The sequence below is a fragment of the Ctenopharyngodon idella genome, chromosome 1 (assembly GCF_019924925.1).
Source record: "Ctenopharyngodon idella isolate HZGC_01 chromosome 1, HZGC01, whole genome shotgun sequence".
Taxonomy (NCBI): Eukaryota; Metazoa; Chordata; class Actinopteri; order Cypriniformes; family Xenocyprididae; genus Ctenopharyngodon; species Ctenopharyngodon idella.
This window is the reverse complement of record NC_067220.1, coordinates 15,571,910-15,589,735: the sequence shown is the minus strand read 5'-3', so window position 1 is coordinate 15,589,735 and position 17,826 is coordinate 15,571,910. Positions and strand designations below refer to the sequence as shown.

Here is a 17,826-nt window from a genome sequence, read left to right as displayed (position 1 = left end):
ATAAAAAAGGAATGCAATGATGTGGAAGTTTCAAATAATATTTTATTCAGAATACAACATAGATGACATGTATCATTTTAAGGGAAAAATAAGTTGATTTTAAATTTAATGGCATCAACACATCTCAAAAAAGTTGGGACAAGGCCATGTTTACCACCGTGTGGCATCCCCTCTTCTTTTTATAACAGTCTGTAAACGTCTGGGGACTGAGTAGACAAGTTGCTCAAGTTTAGGAATAGGAATGTTGTCCCATTCTTTTCTAATACAGGCTTCTAGTTGCTCAACTGTCTTAGGTCTTCTTTGTCGTATCTTCCTCTTTATGATGCCCCAAATGTTTTCTATGGGTGAAAGATCTGGACTGCAGGCTGGCCATTTCAGTACCCGGATCCTTCTTCTACGCAGCCATTATGTTGTAATTGATGCAGTATGTGGTCTGGCATTGTCATGTTGGAAAATGCAAGGTCTTCCCTGAAAGAGACGACGTCTGGATGGGAGCATATGATGTTCTAGAACTTGGATATACCTTTCAGCATTGATGGTGCCTTTCCAGATGTGTAAGCTGCCCATGCCACACGCACTCATGCAACCCCATACCATCAGAGATGCAGGCTTCTGAACTGAGCGCTGATAACAACTTGGGTTGTCCTTGTCCTCTTTAGTCCGGATGACATGGCGTCCCAGTTTTCCAAAAAGAACTTCAAATTTTGATTCGTCTAACCACAGAGCAGTTTTCCACTTTGCCACAGTCCATTTTAAATAAGTTGCAAATTGGTCCTCCAGCTGTTCCTTTTATGTACATTTAACTTTTCCGGCCTCTTATTGCTACCTGTCCCAACTTTTTTGGAATGTGTAGCTCTCATGAAATCCAAAATGAGCCAATATTTGGCATGACATTTCAAAATGTCTCACTTTCAACATTTGATATGTTATCTATATTCTATTGTGAATAAAATATAAGTTTATGAGAATTGTAAATTATTGCATTCCTTTTTTATTCACAATTTGTACAGTGTCCCAACTTTTTTGGAATCGGGTTTGTATTATGCATGTATGTCTTTACGCAACACAGTCATAAAATGCTAACATCAACGTGTAAAGAGAGCAAAGTGTGCATGTGAATGGCTGATTAGTTGGTCAAAAATAGAACCACACACACACACACACACACACACACACAAACATACTTGTATACATGGTTTACTTGTATGTGTGCTTTATCCCCCTACACTAACCATACCCCTAAACTTACCCATCACAGAAACAAAAACAAAAAAAATATATATATATATTTTATGCCATTTGGTTTACGAGGACACAGGAAGTGTCCTCCTAAACAATCTTTACATTGTAATACCCATGTAATACCCAAATATACACATTTGTGTCCTCATAAATCACACACACACGTCATTCTCGCCCTTAATTTATTAATGTGCAGTAGTATGGAAAGACATTATCAAAAATGTTAATACAATAATGATAATAATAAATATATAATAAAATGTACAATTAAAAAAAATTTATAAATCATCTGTTCCTCAACTGACCGACATCGACATTGTCTATGTTTGACTACTCTGTTTTTAAGCTGGAAGAATGTCTGATATCTACTCACGTGGAAACAGAAATTAATGCCACAAGGAAAAATAAACTTCACGCCAAATCCAAATTAGGGTCAAGCTATTTTATTGCTGTTGTTTTTAGATCTGCGTGTGTGTTTCTTGTGTCAAACTGAAGATGATATTCATTTCCCCAGTATTTCCCCACAACAAATGCCACATAGAACTCATTTTTGTACAAATTTTTTAAAATGCCCTGCTACATTTTTAGTAGGAGTTGCCTGTGGCCCATTCTGCAACAAGTTTTACATTGTGACCCTTTGGAGGCATCCCACCATCCAGTCTCAAAGATCTAGGCTGTGTCTGAAATCACATACTTCCCTATAGTAGGCAAAAAACAGTATGTGACAAAAGAAGTATGTCCGAATACACAGGACTCATAAAAGTGTAGGCCTACTACTTCCAGTGAGATTCTGAAGTGTGCATATGATGGACAATTTACTATCCCATGATGCCACGGGACAGGATTTCTGAATGGCAGTGAAGTGACGCAACAGGTCACATTATAATGACAACATGGCAAATGTAGTAAGTCCAGATGACATTCATAGTCATACTACACAGATTCATACTATATAAAATGTACTTTAAAAATAAGTACCTGTTCAAGAGAGTATGTGGATGAAGCCACAGCAATGAAAAATGGACTTCCGACTGATCACTCAATGATTCATTCAAGATGGTGGATCTTTAATGTCATATATTTTATGCAGTGTTATTTTATTATTGATATACTATTATAGTTTTTGTTGATATTTTCAATTCAATTTTATTTTTTTTAATTTTGTTTTGTTTTTGCATTTTTATTAGTTTTGTAGTTTAAATATATCTAGTATTAATTATCATTTTATTATAGTATTATTAATTTTGTTCTGATTTTATTAGTTTTTTTTTTTTTTTTTAGTTGTTTAGTTTTGATTTAGTTATTTTAGAAATTATTAGAAATTATTTTAGAAGTTATTTTAGAAATGTTTCATTGGCAACTAGCTGAAATAATTTTATTTTATTTATTTATTTATTTTTTTACATTTTATTTCAGTTAACAAATAATTTATTTTACGTAATGGAAATATATGTATGGTTTTAGTTTTAGTTAATAATAGTTTAGTAGTTAATAATAACCCTGATTTTGGTTCCAAATTTTTAAAAAAATTCATTGCAGGAGATATTGTGCAGATGAAATACTTTAGTTATAGAATAAATAAATGATTGAATGGACTTAATGGTCTAAATGTCTCGTTATCACCCACACCTTATTTGCCCTTTTAATTCAACTACAAACAGGGTTACTGCAATAACCCTCTAATAACTCTATAATCCAGTTTTCTCTGTCAGATTTGAATTTCTGCAAAGTGTGGAATGGATTTTTTGTTGGACTGGACAGTAAAACACTGTTGTAGAAACTCCGTGAGCGCCACCTACTGGCCATAGAGAGTTTCCATGACTTTTTAAATTTTCTTTTTATAGGGCCAGAAACACATACAAACATGCATACACAATAAACAACAACAACAATAATAAATGAATATGCTCCTCCCACTTATGTTCTTTTGCCACTTATCTTTAATATATCTTTAATGATTTGCCAAACACACTGAATCAACTGAATAAAAACATGAATTGATATATGATTTATTTGCTATATTACCTTCACATAAAAAAATGTGCTTTAAAATATTAGTCAAATGAATGTGGAGTGTAACAAGCATTTAAAATGTTAAGACATTTTGCAAAAAGCAAATCCACACTGCCCCCCTCAGGCCACTAATAAAACTAAACACACTTACAGCTCTGACAACCATGAGTCTCTTTCAGACACAACAGATCACGGACAAGTAAAAATATACATTTCCATACTATAAACATCACTATCCATTACATACAGTGACAAAAAAGAAAAACATTCCTTTTGACACATTATTAAATGGCATGGCACTGATATCTTTAGCATTATTTGAATATCATTTGAGAGGTCATGTAGGATTGCCAAAGTAAAAAGGAAAGTAAAAAAAGCAAAACAACTGAAACCAGCTCTTTGTGCTTTATTCTGAGAGATGCAGTAAATGTGATTCTTCCTCGTCCATCAAAGAGTCTAAAGAAAGACTGCCGCTGTAAATCAAGCTTTTGCTGCAAGTACGCAAAGTTGCAAACCAATTTCACCACAAACTCACCACATGAGCATTTATACACACCAACTCCTTTCTTCTGTCTCATGTTCACACAAGCACTAAACTGAATGGAAACATTTGTGGTTAAGATTGTCATTTCTTTAACTGGAAACAAAGCAAGACCCTTCCTCAAGAAAAGACACAGACAGTGCACTTCAGTAAAACTCCTTTGAAGAACAACTCTGATGCTTTGAATATTTAAATTTGTTTTGATTTCAATTATTATTTCAAGAATTAAAAGCACAATTAGAAAAAATGCAGACCTAACATGCACCAGTTCAAAGAAAAATAAGAAAACAAGAGGAAAAACAAGAATGTATCTTACTACAGAGAAGCAACTAAAGTGGGCATTTCTCTTTTACCTTTACAGTTATAAGACAGATTTTTTAAGATGAGATATATAGTTTGCCTGTTTGCTTGTTGCTAACTGTTATCCAAACACACTAACCTACTCAAGCACATAATGCTTCATCCGCCATGGAGTATGTTTTAGGAAAATTTAATGAGACTAGCTGTAAAATTGAATCAGATAAACATTGCAATCATCCAGTTTAAGAGAAATATAAATATCTTAAACAAAACAACACTTCATACAGGAAACATACTTCTACATCCTGTTATTCAGGTCATCACGGTGTTCACAAAGGCTGTACTAAAACAACAAATAGAGGAATACAACATTGTACTGTACTGAGGACCAGAGTAACAACAGTAAGAATAACAGCTCATGAAAAAAAAAAAAAAAAAGTTAAATAAAGTATCCAGTCACTTTTTATAATAGGTGTATTTAACTTTGTACTTACATAAAAAAGAAAAATAAATACAAATAAAAATAAAGTTAGGTAAATGTTAATTTGTATTAAAACACTTCTGTGCTTCTGTTGAGGTGGGATTCGGGTAAGTTTAGCGGATCAATTATAATTATAGATGTGATTACAGATATTAATTACAGCAGTATTTACATGCAGGTATTTTTAAATATAAGTACAATGTAAAAACATGTTTACACAATAAGGACATTGTATCACATTATTAATTTAAATGTTAGTACTAGTAGTTAAAGACACTTAATGTAAAGTGGTATCAAGTATCCAAGTATGGAATTATGTATCTTTTACATGAGATGTAACGAAAGTACCTTGTATCATTACGTGATGTTACATGATAATGACCTTTATCATATTTGGAAAGTTTCAGAAAGCACCTCAGTTCTATTTTAGTTCTATTCCGTGTCTGTTCTGACCTGAGCATATGTACTGAAGTCTGAACACTGCACTCGCTTTGTCTTGCGTCGTTTTTGTCTCCTGGTTTTCACGTCTAAAGATGCATAACACACCTCTTCATCCTTAAACTGGAATGAAAGAAAATTCATGAATTAATAAAGTTGCTTTCTGAAACTTACATATATTATATTTATATGTCATTAATGAACGTGTGTTTGCATTGTTCATACCTCAATGGTATTTCTACCTTTTCGAAATGTCTTTTTGATCTGTCGCAGCATCTACAATGGATTGTTTAAATTAGAACATTACTGGTTTATGCAATTGCATTTCAATTTCATTACTATCAATTGTGTTTGCAGGCTTTGCTTAAAGTACTCTAACTGACAAAGCTGTTTATCAGCATATTAAAGTAAAACTGTGGTAGTGCAAAAGAAGAGTGTGAAACAATGAATGATACCTGTAGTTTTCCTCTGATAGAGGCAGAACAGACAGATGGAGGAGAGGAGAACACACACCGGACACACACTGAACAGCAGCGTCCAGCAGAGAACACAGTCTGATACACGAGGAGTGGAGGTGATGTTCAAGAGTCCAGAACATGAAGTTACTTCCTCTATATAAAATAAACAAACATATCAATGAATGCTGATTTTATTATTATTATTATTATTATTATTATTATTATGCTCATATTTCTTCTTCATTGAGAGAGGTAAAGCATACAGTCATGAGGTGTGGCAGGTTCAGAACAAAAAGCTCAATATAAAATAAACAAATGTATCAATGAATGTTAGTAAAAATATATAAAAATATTTTTTTGTTATGTTCATCTTGCTTCTTCAGTGAGAAAGTTCTCCAGAATTACACAAGCAGAATTACACAACTAGCAGAAATGTCTAGTTACCTGCAAAAGAGAGACGAGTTGTTTCGGTTTCCATAATAGTACACTTCAGTTGAGGAGATGATGCCGTTTTCATCTTTATATACCTTATTCTCTACTTCTCCACAGTAATACAGTCCCAGATCAGAGACACTGATGTTAGTAATATGTAGATCATAAGAATTACTGGAGCGGTTGTGGACAGAGCTGAAACGCTTTAATGTGTTCCGGAACCATTTTGTATGATCCATTTCGAGAGAGGGTTGATTTTCATGAGAGCAGTTTCTTATCCATACAAAGCGGAAACCAAGAGTTACAGAGTGATCACAGTAGAGAGTGATGTTGTCTCCTGGTCTGACTTTCATCTCCACTTCTGCTCCATAGATTCTGTTCTGACTGAACAACAAAACACCTGTAAAAGAGCAAAATAACTCAATAAAGCACTAAAATCTGAAACATGTATTAACATACAAAATATTCACAGTAATATTGACATTTACATTAGAAAAACTCTCAAAGCAGCTGAAAAATTTCTCAAACCCATCTTTTCTTACACATAAGTGTGACGAGAGCAAGTCTTGACCTCTCCATCTCTGTGAGTGACTGTGAGTAACTGACACTGGTGAGGGTCTTACAGACGTCAGCTCTCATCTGATTGGTTCACAGTCAATGGAAAATCTTTTCTAAAATGTCTCACGTCACAGAGGGGTTGGTCAATAAATTAGGTTATCAGTGTGTACTTACAAAGAGCAGTATTAACCAATCATTGGATACCTTATGGACTTTTTGGCTCTGATTGGTTTACAAAAATGGAAATCATCATCAAACAGATATGAAGAGGGGGTAATACTTTTGTTTGTCTGATACATGATAGATAAGTTTAGCATCAAATAATTTTGTTCCAGACATGCAGATAATCCTCTTCACTTTTTTTTTATTTTTTTTTATTGAAGTTCAGTTGCATGTGAAATTCATAATGTTCTCTGTTGTAGTGGGCACAAACCAGCAACGTGTAAACATGTTTAAAACAGGAAACCTCAACTCTTATATTCAGACCACCTTCACATTTGCTGCTGTGACGTCGTCAAACTCTCACTTCACATCTCTTACTTGATCACTGGCCAGCAAGCACAAATGTTTCCATTAGACTATGTGTGGTTTTGTGAGTTGGTTAGAGTTCACACATTTGCATGAAGGAAGCTTGCTCAGCTTGCCTATACTGTGGTTATACTGACACTGACAGCAGTCCATTGAGCTGAAATAGCTGCATTATATTCTAAAATGAGTGTGTGTGTGTGTGTGTGTGTGTGTGTGTGTGTGTGTCCTTTGGGGCCCCTAGTGAAGAAAAAAAAATTAAATCAAACATTCAGGTAAGGTTCAACACTCTACGTTTATGCGTGCGCTTTTTTTTTTTTTTTTTTTTTTTTTTTTTTTTTTGCTGTAATTAGTTTATCCACTAGGTCATGATACACAAGGTAGCCAAAGAAAAACTGCATAAACAGAACAGACCGGCGTGCATGCAAGCTACAGCAATGATGAAGGCCTACACAGACGAGAGATTGTGCCAAGAGATTAGAAAGTACCTTCATTTGTACAACTCTAGCATGAAAGAATACAAAGATATTTACATGGGTTGTAATTCCTGGCGAGAGACTGCTCAAAACTGCGCATACGTCGAACGCCTGTATGAGTCAAGTGAAGTAAAATTTGCAAGGCTGTACGTTCGACTGTGTTTAAGTATGCTAGCGCATGCTTAAAAAACTAAGTATACCCAGGGCTTTAATGCTCCTGTCATATGCTGTGTTCAGACTTAAGTTTTGTTTGATGTTTGCTACATTCAGGAAGTGTACTTTCTTGGAGCAGATAAAGTAAAAAGGTTATATATCTGACTGCTTGTATTCATTGATGAAAATGTAGCCATGTGCAGTAATATCGAAAATTGAGGATGCAACACATCGTGATGCATTGTGGAATCAAATCGAATCGTTGACATGATAATCGTAATCAAATTGAATCGTGAGATCAGTGACGATTCACATCCCTACATTCCTGAACCTGTCTAGCAGACTGGCTTCAATATAAGCTGTTTTTAGACTAATGAGAAATTTTGAGTTCTGAAACTTACACGATGTTTTTATAGTACAATAATGTGGCTTTTCCTAATACAGAAAATACAACCACATATACTATCAGAATTAACATGTCTGTTGTTCAGTACGTTCAGCTGTGGGAGCTGTCTGATGTGCTGAATTTATACTGGTTCTCCATACATTTAAAGGTGAATGATCTTCTTAAAAATCAATCGTCCTGAAATGACCACAGAGGTTGTTCCTGAACTGCCTGTCTGCCTCGACAAGACTGCAGAGGCTATGTCATGATCACCAGCTGGAGTGCCTTTGAGAGCCACCAGGGGGCACTCCATCACAGACTTTTGCCATTCCATCAAAGACTACATCACCCATAATCCTCTGCCTTGTTTCATCACTGATTGTCTATATCTGTTACTCATTAGCTCTGCCTGGTTCACTCAGTCATTTATTGCAAGGTTTTGCCTAGTGTTGCACTGCATCACTGAGCATTATTCCTGATTTCATGTACCTTAGCTTTTTGGATTATGTCTTTGGTTTAACTGCACATGGAACCTCAACCTTCGCATCTCCGAGCAGTGGCATGACACAAAACCAGAATCAACATTGGCTTGGATTTTTGGAGATGGTGAGAACTCAGATTTAAAAGATGGCCCAGAGGTGGCTTTTTTTCTTACTCAACAGGTAAGATATTTTATTGAAACAATAGATAGCCATGTAACTCTCTAACAGAGTTCATTATTGTAAAGGGTGATGTCTTTATGGGTTGTTGTAGCGATGTGCTGGATTTTTTTGAAACCCGCAGTCTGTGCTTCATTCTGAGAGATGCAGTAAATGTGATACTTCCTCATCCATCAAAGAGTCTATAGAAAGACTGCCACTGTAAATCAAGCTTTTGCAGTCATTGCATGCAAATAAACCAATTTCACCACAAAATCACCACATAAGCATTTACACTGACAAACTAACCATCTTCCTACTTCTGTCTCATATGCACACAAGCACTAAACTGGATGGAAACATTTGTGGTTAAGATGGTTCTCTTTTAACTGAGAAAAAGACAAGACCCTTCCTTGAGAGAAGAAAAAAAAAAAAAAAAAAACACAGGTCAGTTAACCTTTTGAAGAAAAACTCTGGGGGTTCAAAAGAAACACCAAATATCTTTTTTCAGTTTTGTTTTAAATGTAATAAAGAATCAAAAAGGTGCAATTAGTTAAAAACAGACTTTATATGCATCACTCTAAAAGAAAAACATAAAAAGGAACTCACTGCAAAGGAACTAAAGTGGGCATGAATGTAGGTTTTCTATTTTATTTGCAATTGTAAGACACTCTAAAATTCTCATATCAACACTTAGTTTACATTTTACAACCCACTTCTTGTGCCTGTCAGTTGTTATCCAAACACACTCTCCTGCTCAGCAGACCCAGAATGCTTCTCTTTCATTCAGCATGGAGTGTGTTTCAGGGAAATTTGTGGTCATCCATTTTAAGAGAAGTATACATAACTTAAACTAAACAGCACTTCATACTGTAACAAGTCCACTGGAGGCAAGGCTTGACGAACCCATGTGCAGTTTATTTAACATAAATCCAAACATAAACAAAGTATAAAACAAAGATGTGGCATGACTTGGCTACATGGCTTGGCAAAACAAAACATGAACATAACAGCTAAGCTTACCAACAATGGTACAGGGAATAATGCATGACAAGGACACATGGCAAACACAAGGGTTTAAATACACAAGGGCTAATGACATGACAAGACACACCTGTGCACAATAAAGACAAAGAACCAATCAGAACATGACAACATAGAACACATGACAAGGGGAGCACATGGCAGGATCACATGACTAGAACATGACAAACAAGGGAGGCACAAGACATGGGAGCATATGGCAAACAGGAAACATGGCAATGAAAACATAACAAGACAAGAATAAACTTCAAAAATAAGACATGAAACATGAACATGAAAACAAAACCAAAACTAGACGTGACACATACAGGAAACCCACTTTTACATCCTGTTATGAAGGTCATTACTGTGTGTTCACAAATAAGTAAGTAATGAAGTCAAACGTTTGCACTCTTTTCTTGTGCCGTTTTTGTCTCCTGGTCATCACGTCTAAAGATGCATAACATACCTCTTCATCATTATTCTCATGGAATAAAAATTAATATTATGTTTTGTGTGTGTGTGTGTGTGTGTATATGTATATATATATATATTTACAAATGATTAAAAAAAACAAACATATTTTTACATATCACAAAACATTTCCGGCAACCAGTAGTCTTCCCTTATTATGTATATCTGAGTGAAATTGCGTCTCAGGCAAGAAAAAATGGAGAGCGGGACTTGATTTTGTCCATCGGGAAATGATTGGATGGTTGTGGTTTACTATTGCTGTGATGTCATGTGACAGGTTGTCGTTATTAGTAAAGGTATGAGTTTCGTTGTAAGAACAAGAGGAAATTATTTTGATTAAAGATCACAAGGTCACATGAATTTTAAAAAAAAATGGAATAATCATGTGTATGGATAAATCATTTATCATAAACACTGCAATGTTCCCTAAAACTGAATTTTGATTTCATGGTGACTTTAAGCGTGTATGTTTTTGTATGTCAATACAATATTTCTATCTTTTTTTCCTGACAGCCAAAGGTGAAGGCTGACCAGAGACTTCATAAGCAAGAGAAATAGCCTCGACTATCCACTTGCTGACTGTCTGTTTAGATGCAGGGAGACCCTTTTTCGATGATCCAAAACAGACAAACAGCTGATCAGTTTTCCTCCACAGGGCAGCTCTGTGGACAGAGGTATCCAGCGCCCTCACTGGACAAATAAGATTCAGCTTTTTCTGGTCCAGTTCTGAGAAAGGAGGAGGACAGAAAGCTTGCAACATGATAGGCCGTGGTACGTTGGTCGGCACCTTAGGGACATAGCCTGGTTTAGGGTAAAGAAATGCCTTCCCCAGTGCGAACTCAAGACATGTAGGGGATACTGATAAGGCCTAAATGTCTCCTACTCTGTTAAGGGACAAAATGGCTAGAAGGAATATAGTTTTCAGGGTCAGAAACTTTTCTGGAACCGTATCAAGAGGCTCAAAGTGAGCTACAGATAAGCCTTCAAAAAACAATGGCCAAGTTTCAGGCAGGAAACCCTGGTACGAGTTGCAGGCCACAGCCTCAAAGTGCCACAAAGGAAATTAGTGTTATTAGAGGGTTCCTCCCCACAGATGCACCATCCAAATGGACGTGGTAAGCTGAGATAGCCACCACGTACACCTTCAGTGTGGAAGGGGATAGCCCTGCTGAAAAACGATCTTGCAGGAACTCCAGCACTGGACCAACCGGGCAGTTAACTGGATCCCATTGTCACATACCGCACCAAGAAGTGAAAACTTTCCACTTCTGGGCGTAAAGTTTCCTTGTGGATGGAGCTCTGGAGTGAAGTATGGTCTCTACAACCTCGGTTGAGAGACAGAGTCTATAAGTTGGGCCCCCTCAGAGGCCAAACCCACAGGTTCCACATCTCTGGCAGGGGTGAAAGATAGTGCCTCCAGCCTGAGACAGAAGGTCCCTCCTGACCGGAATCTCCGAGGGAGAGCCGTCGAGGAGAGACACTAGATTCGAAAACCATATTCGGCTCGGCCAGTACGGCGCTACTTATTCCTTCCCGACGGACCTTCTCCAGAACTCCTGGGAGCAGAACAGTTAGGGCAAAAGCATACAGTCTAGAGGGGCTGGGTGTGTGAGGGAGAACCAAAGTGGACAGTGTGTCGTATCCTGAGACGCAAACAGATCCATTTCCACTTGGCCATAAACATCCCATATATGATTCATTGCATCGGGGTGAAGTCCCCATTCCCCTGGCCTCAGCCCCTGTCTGCTCCTACGTTTTGGCACCCCAGAATATATATTACTCTCAGGGAGAGCATCTTCCCTAGGGACCACAGGAGGATCTGGTGTGCCAGTTTGCATAGTGGATGTGAACGCAGACCAACCTGGTGATTTATGTAAGAGACCACCAATGTTTTGTCCGTACAAACAAGCATATGATGGCCTCTCAGATCTGGGAGGAAGTGCTTCAAAGCCATGAAGTTTGCCATCATCTCCAGGCAATTTATGTGCCATGAAAGATGATGACTCCTCCACAAACCCTGAGCTGAGCAACCTCTCGAGGCTGGTCTCTGGTGTACTCAAAGCAGCCACCTCGGTGACCTGAATCATACTTGTAGGAAACAACCGATTTGACTGCTTTTCGACCCTCCTCAGAGGGTACAAGCCTGACGCAGCATTGTGTGAATGCTGAGTCATGAACTCGCTGGAAACCGCTGTGCCCCAAAGCACCCTGAGGGCAATGAATGGGGTGGGCACCATATACTGAGGTATACACTGCTCCACTCTGCGGGGGACTGCCCTTTGAGACCTCTTTTGGCCCGAAGCCTTCTTCGCCTGAAGAACCGTCCTCAGATCTGGCTTCTGCTTAGAAGCCCCAGAAGGTTGGGGGCGGCGATGGAGGTATCGTTTAAATGCCTCTGCTTGCTTTTTAGCTTCCTGAATCTCTCAACGACCATATTTACAGCATCGCCGGGGGCGATAGCGGGGCATCTAAAAAGAAAGGTCTTGACTTTTTCCTTTATATCAGACAGATTCAGCCATAGATGTCTCTCTGTGGCCACCAGGGCTGCCATAGGCCGCTCAATTCCTCTGGCGTTCTCCCTGGTGGCCCTGAGAGACAAATCTGTAGCCCGACACAGTTCTTGAACTGTGTCAGGCCCAACCCCCTCGCTACCATCCAGGTCCATCCAGATCAGCCTGGTATGCCTGCAGTAAAGACATTGTGTGCAGACACGCACCAGCCTGACCTGCTGCCGCGTATGCTTTTCCCACTAGAGCTGATGTAGTTTTTAATGGCTTAGTGGGAAGCGTAGGGGCCTTCAGGGACAATGCTGAACCGGGAGACCGATAGCTCACAAGTGTCTGTTCAGCCCTGGGCATCGCCCGTAGCCATACTCTTTCAACCACCTTATATCAGAATATGCATGGACTTGGAGGCTGAAAAGACGGGACGAGTATGGCTTATTCGATAACTTATGGAGATCGGAAAAAGATTGAAGGCCCCGTGGTGGAGGTGTTACATTTGGAGACAGAAATCACTCGTCCAGTTTGCTTTTGGATGAGCGGCTTGTTTCTCGGCTGGTCATTCAATGCTTAACTTTGACACAGCGCGAGTTATCACCTCCACCAGCTGGGGGAAGAGATGGCGAATCCTCTTCCCTTCCTTCAACGCTCAATCTATCCCCCTCCTCAGAACTGGATAGCTGAAGCTCCGGGCTCTCTCCCCGGGCAGAAGAAGCCGCAGAGCAGACTTCCGACACCATAGAGGGAGCGCTGGATCCTGCAGATAAAGGCAGAGAAAAGGCAGCACCCGTCTCAAACCCCTCTGAGAGATCCATTTGCGAACCCCATGATTTCTGTCTCCGTGGTGCCTCGGCAGCAGTGGGTCCAGAGCCATGAGGAACGTGAGCCTGATCTCTTTCCTCAAAAAGTGACAGGCGGAAGCAGAGTGTGCGAAGCAGCAGCCTCTCACAATGCTTGCAGTCAGCCCCCTCGGAAACTGACAGAGCATGCTCCACTCTCAACCACATAACACACAAGTCGTGAGTATCTCCACCTGTAAGGAAATGAGGGCAAGGAGATGTCTAAAATTTTAAAATGTATTATCTGGATGATATCTTATATGTTGTATAATTTATATAATAATTGTTTAAATAATTGTTTAATTATATCTGCAAGGTGCTAATGCAGTTGTGACTTTTCTTAATGCTTCCTTAATATTCAGGAAGGACAAAAACATCTTCATCGTTCAGAAATTCTTCTGCAGATGTGGTTCAGTGGGTTCAGCACTGGGAGCTGTCCAATGTGCTGAATTACTTCTGGTCCTCCACACCAAAAATCTTTTCTAATTACATTCACTATATTCTATAATTGTAAGGTCAGTGTGTGATATGACAAGATTATGTACATTTCTCATTAACTGAACAATGTCTGATATACATTTCCTTATCGGTCTTAAACCAGTAACCCATTAAATGTGAAAAGCCATTAGATGTCCTTGCCATTGGAAATGCATATAGAAAAAAATTCATGAACATGGCAATTACATTACATTTATTACATTAATAATTCACATTTTTCTTATATTTTTCTTTGAATTTTCCCACACTTAAAAATTGTCAGTCTGTTTTAATTGAAAGTTTAATGAGTAACTTTGCCTCAAGAAATATTTGTATGAAAAACAATTGTATCATTATTGTTGTTGTTTTTTGTTTGTTAGTTTTTTTGGTTTGTTTTTCTGTGAAATTAACTAGTCCTGGAATGTTTACCTCATCTCAATGTACCTGCTACTTCAGTTAATTGTCACATTCATTCTCTAGAGTCCCATTGTAAACAAACAATAATCAAAAACATGAGGTCAATGTGAGATCAACTAAAACTTCAAAAAGGTTTAGTTTTAGGTTAAACTGATCAAGGCCATTTGGCAAGTGAGATGTTGTTTGGCCAAAAGGTGGTGCTGTAACAAACCAGAAAAGACCTGCAACTTGATAAATGAAAATGGTTTCAGCATGACTGTTAGCAAACACCATTACAATCACAACTGTAATTGTTTTTTGTTTGTTTGTTTGTTTGTTTGTTTTAAAAAAGAAAGAAAACGTATTAGCTTAAGCAGTTACTGTTCTTGGATAATTGGTATAGGTATATATTTACAATTTTATAATATTCAAAGGCTGAAGTGTCATCTAATACACAGATGAGAACACTAATATTATATGCATATCAAAACAAACACTATCATTAGGTTGCTTTGCATTACAGATGTAGCAATAAAGCAAACTAGAATTGTGGGCTACCATTGTCTAATTTCCTCAGTATCTTAAGTATTTTCTGATTTCCTGGTTGAGGAAGGCCCCTTGCAGTTAACCTTTTCATATATGCTTCTTTCTGTTTTTGTCAAACCACAGTTTTTACCCTTACATTGTTGTTCATGTCGAGCATGCATGTTCACAAGGTTGACCGCAAACACGTTTATGATGTTCGGCACAAATGGAAACATTTGTGGTTTGTACTTTCACCTTCCCAGACACTACCACATGTGTCAGCAAATTTACATAGCAGCATATATATTTATATATTATTACATAATATAATGAAAATAATATTTAGTAACAATGTTGTAATAAGTAATAATGTACTAATCATTTCTGAGGTTAATACAATTCTGAGGTGAGTCAATGTCTATTTAACATTAATATATTATTACTACCACTGTACTGCATATAGTGTCAGTGTTAGGCCGGGTACACACCGCACGCGTCAGCAGAGTGTAAGCAGTGCGTATTTTTTTCGGCGCCCATGTTAACAGATGAGAGCATTCACACCGCACTCAGAGGCTGCGCGGCAGCGCGTAGCAGGAGCAGAGCAGAAGCGGCAGTGCCGCGATCGTTTCGGCGCTGGGTCTATTTTTGCTGCGCTGCTAACGCTCAATTAAAGTGAAAGTACACCTTTGATGGACCAAATAAATATGATTTCACACAAAAAGTGCTCAGAATGCACAGAATAAGCATATCTAGTGTGTTTTAACAAGAATTGAAGTATTTAATATTAAAAAAGATTTACAGAAGATTTACTCATTTAAACTTGTTTTTAATTATTCAGTTTGGGTTAAAGTATGGTATACCTATTATAAAAAACTAACTAAACTAGGCAGAAAATATAATATATAAACATTACTTTAGTTATTACACAGACAGCTGTATAGGCTCTTGCATACCCAAATCAAACCCGAGTTTGCTGCCTTTTTTCGCTGAGTTTGCTGTGTTGTAAACATGTTTATGCGTCAGATGATGTAAAACACAAAGCTTACCTCATTTGTGTGCAGCAATGGATGACACGAGGCTTTTTATTTATTTATTTTTTATTTATTTTACGTTTATATGCGAGTGTTGAACACCTTGCATGTTAACAAACTTTCAAGACTATCAAGTTTATAAATGACCAACTTATAAAAACAAATTTATAGCTGTCTTTGTAAAGAAATGCTCACTTTATATGTAGCTTGGAGGTGCTGCTGTGACGCTGTACAAACGCTTCCAGTGTGAATACTCGCGCGTCTCTGACGCGTGCGGTGTGAACCCGGTTTTACATGTTATATCACATATAATTATTCGGTAGCACTTTATTTTACAGTGTCATTGTTACATATGTTACATGTAGTTAATGTAGTAATAACAATAAATTATGCATAATTACATGCAACTAACCCTAAACCTAAACCTAAACCAAACCCTAATCCAAACCCTATAGTAAGTACATGAAGTTACTTAATATTACTTAGTACTTAAATATATAATTACAGTGTAACAAAGACACCTTAAAATAAAGTGTAACCAATTATTCTACTATAATTAACAATGACTAATCACAGGCTATTCCACAACCGAAATAAATACAGAATAAATATTTATTGTTCATTACATCACAATTCATTTGTGTCTTTATTACATAACTTGAATAAGATGGAATTGGAACTGCATTATCTAAAAGATTAGAAATATTATTATGATGCAGTCCGCTTTTTATTTGAATTTAACCATGAACACATTTTAAGAATCCATTAAATATGATCTTCTTTGACTGGAACACAGCATGTCATACATCATACACAACTCCCATATACTCTTAAAAGTAAAGTTTCCAGATTTGGGAAAGGGAAAAAAGCCAAATGCTGCTGGATACCATATTCTACTATATTTTGGCAACACTTTACAATACGTTTTCATTTAAGTTAACATTAGTTAATTTACATTAGTTAACATGAACTAACAATGAACAATACTTCTACAGCATTTACTAATCTTTAATGTCAATCTCAACATTTACTAAATCATTTTTAAGGTCAAAAGTTGCATCTGTTAACATTAGTTAATGCACTGTAAACTAACAAGAGTGCGAACATCTTTATTAACTAATATTAAAGGCAAGTAAATGCTCTAAAAATGTATTGCTCGATGTTAATGTTAGTTAATGCATTAACTAATGTTAACAAATGAGAGTTTATTGTAGAGTGTTGTCAATATTTTATTATCTCATTCTTTTGAAAGAACATTTATTTTTAAGACTGTACTTTTTTGGATCTGACCTCAGAATAAGCACTAAAGTTTGAACTCTGAACTCTTTTTTCCTTAATCTTTTTTTGACGTATGGACGGCATGTCCAATGAAGCATAACACACTTCATCACCACCCTAGAAAAAAATATATTTTATTATATTAATATTTTTTACTACATATTTACTCCAATGCATATGATAAAAACACTTATATTGCATTATATTTAAAATGATATTATACTGCTGTAATTTATGTAGCTTTCAACTGCCAAACAAGTGTAAATACATTTTATTTAAATCTTTTTAGGGGTCTATACATGTAATACATAATACAATACCTCATCATGTCTGTTCGGAGTCTGTGATTCAGCGTCAGAACCTACAGGATATTAAAATAGCATAAGAATCATTTAATCTTGGTTCAGAAGTATGGACAACTAAAGGGACATGGTGATGGGAAAACAATATGAGATGGGAAGAAAAAGTATAATTTTCCATGACCATGTCCTTGTAGGGACACAACAAATGAAGTGAGGTTTAAAACTATACTTCTTTTTCAAAGCTCAGCTGAATGGTTGACATTTTATACAGTTTTAATAACTCTGATTGTTATGTTTTAAATTATGTTTTATTATGTGATATGATGACAATAATTTGAAA

The 17,826-nt window shown here is 36.9% G+C and overlaps 1 protein-coding gene across 10 annotated transcripts in view; it reads right to left on the bottom strand.

Annotated features, from left to right (window-relative positions):
- The window catches only part of LOC127518776 (uncharacterized), a 147,082-nt gene that overhangs the window by 19,239 nt on the left and 110,017 nt on the right, over positions 1 to 17,826 (bottom strand). For 3 of the 10 annotated variants that reach the window (XM_051905981.1, XM_051905896.1, XM_051905917.1), the window contains exons 4-5: positions 17,505 to 17,545; positions 15,955 to 17,301 (exon numbers count right to left, since the gene is read on the bottom strand). The exons of 4 other annotated variants lie outside the window; for them this stretch is intronic. In XM_051905981.1, the coding sequence (XP_051761941.1) occupies positions 17,170 to 17,301; positions 17,505 to 17,545 (173 nt within the window). In that variant the 3' untranslated portion in view covers positions 15,955 to 17,169. Of the gene's footprint in view, positions 1 to 15,954; positions 17,302 to 17,504; positions 17,546 to 17,826 lie in introns of those variants that run through there. 3 more of the 10 variants (XM_051905988.1, XM_051905963.1, XM_051905954.1) reach the window with 1 other exon arrangement.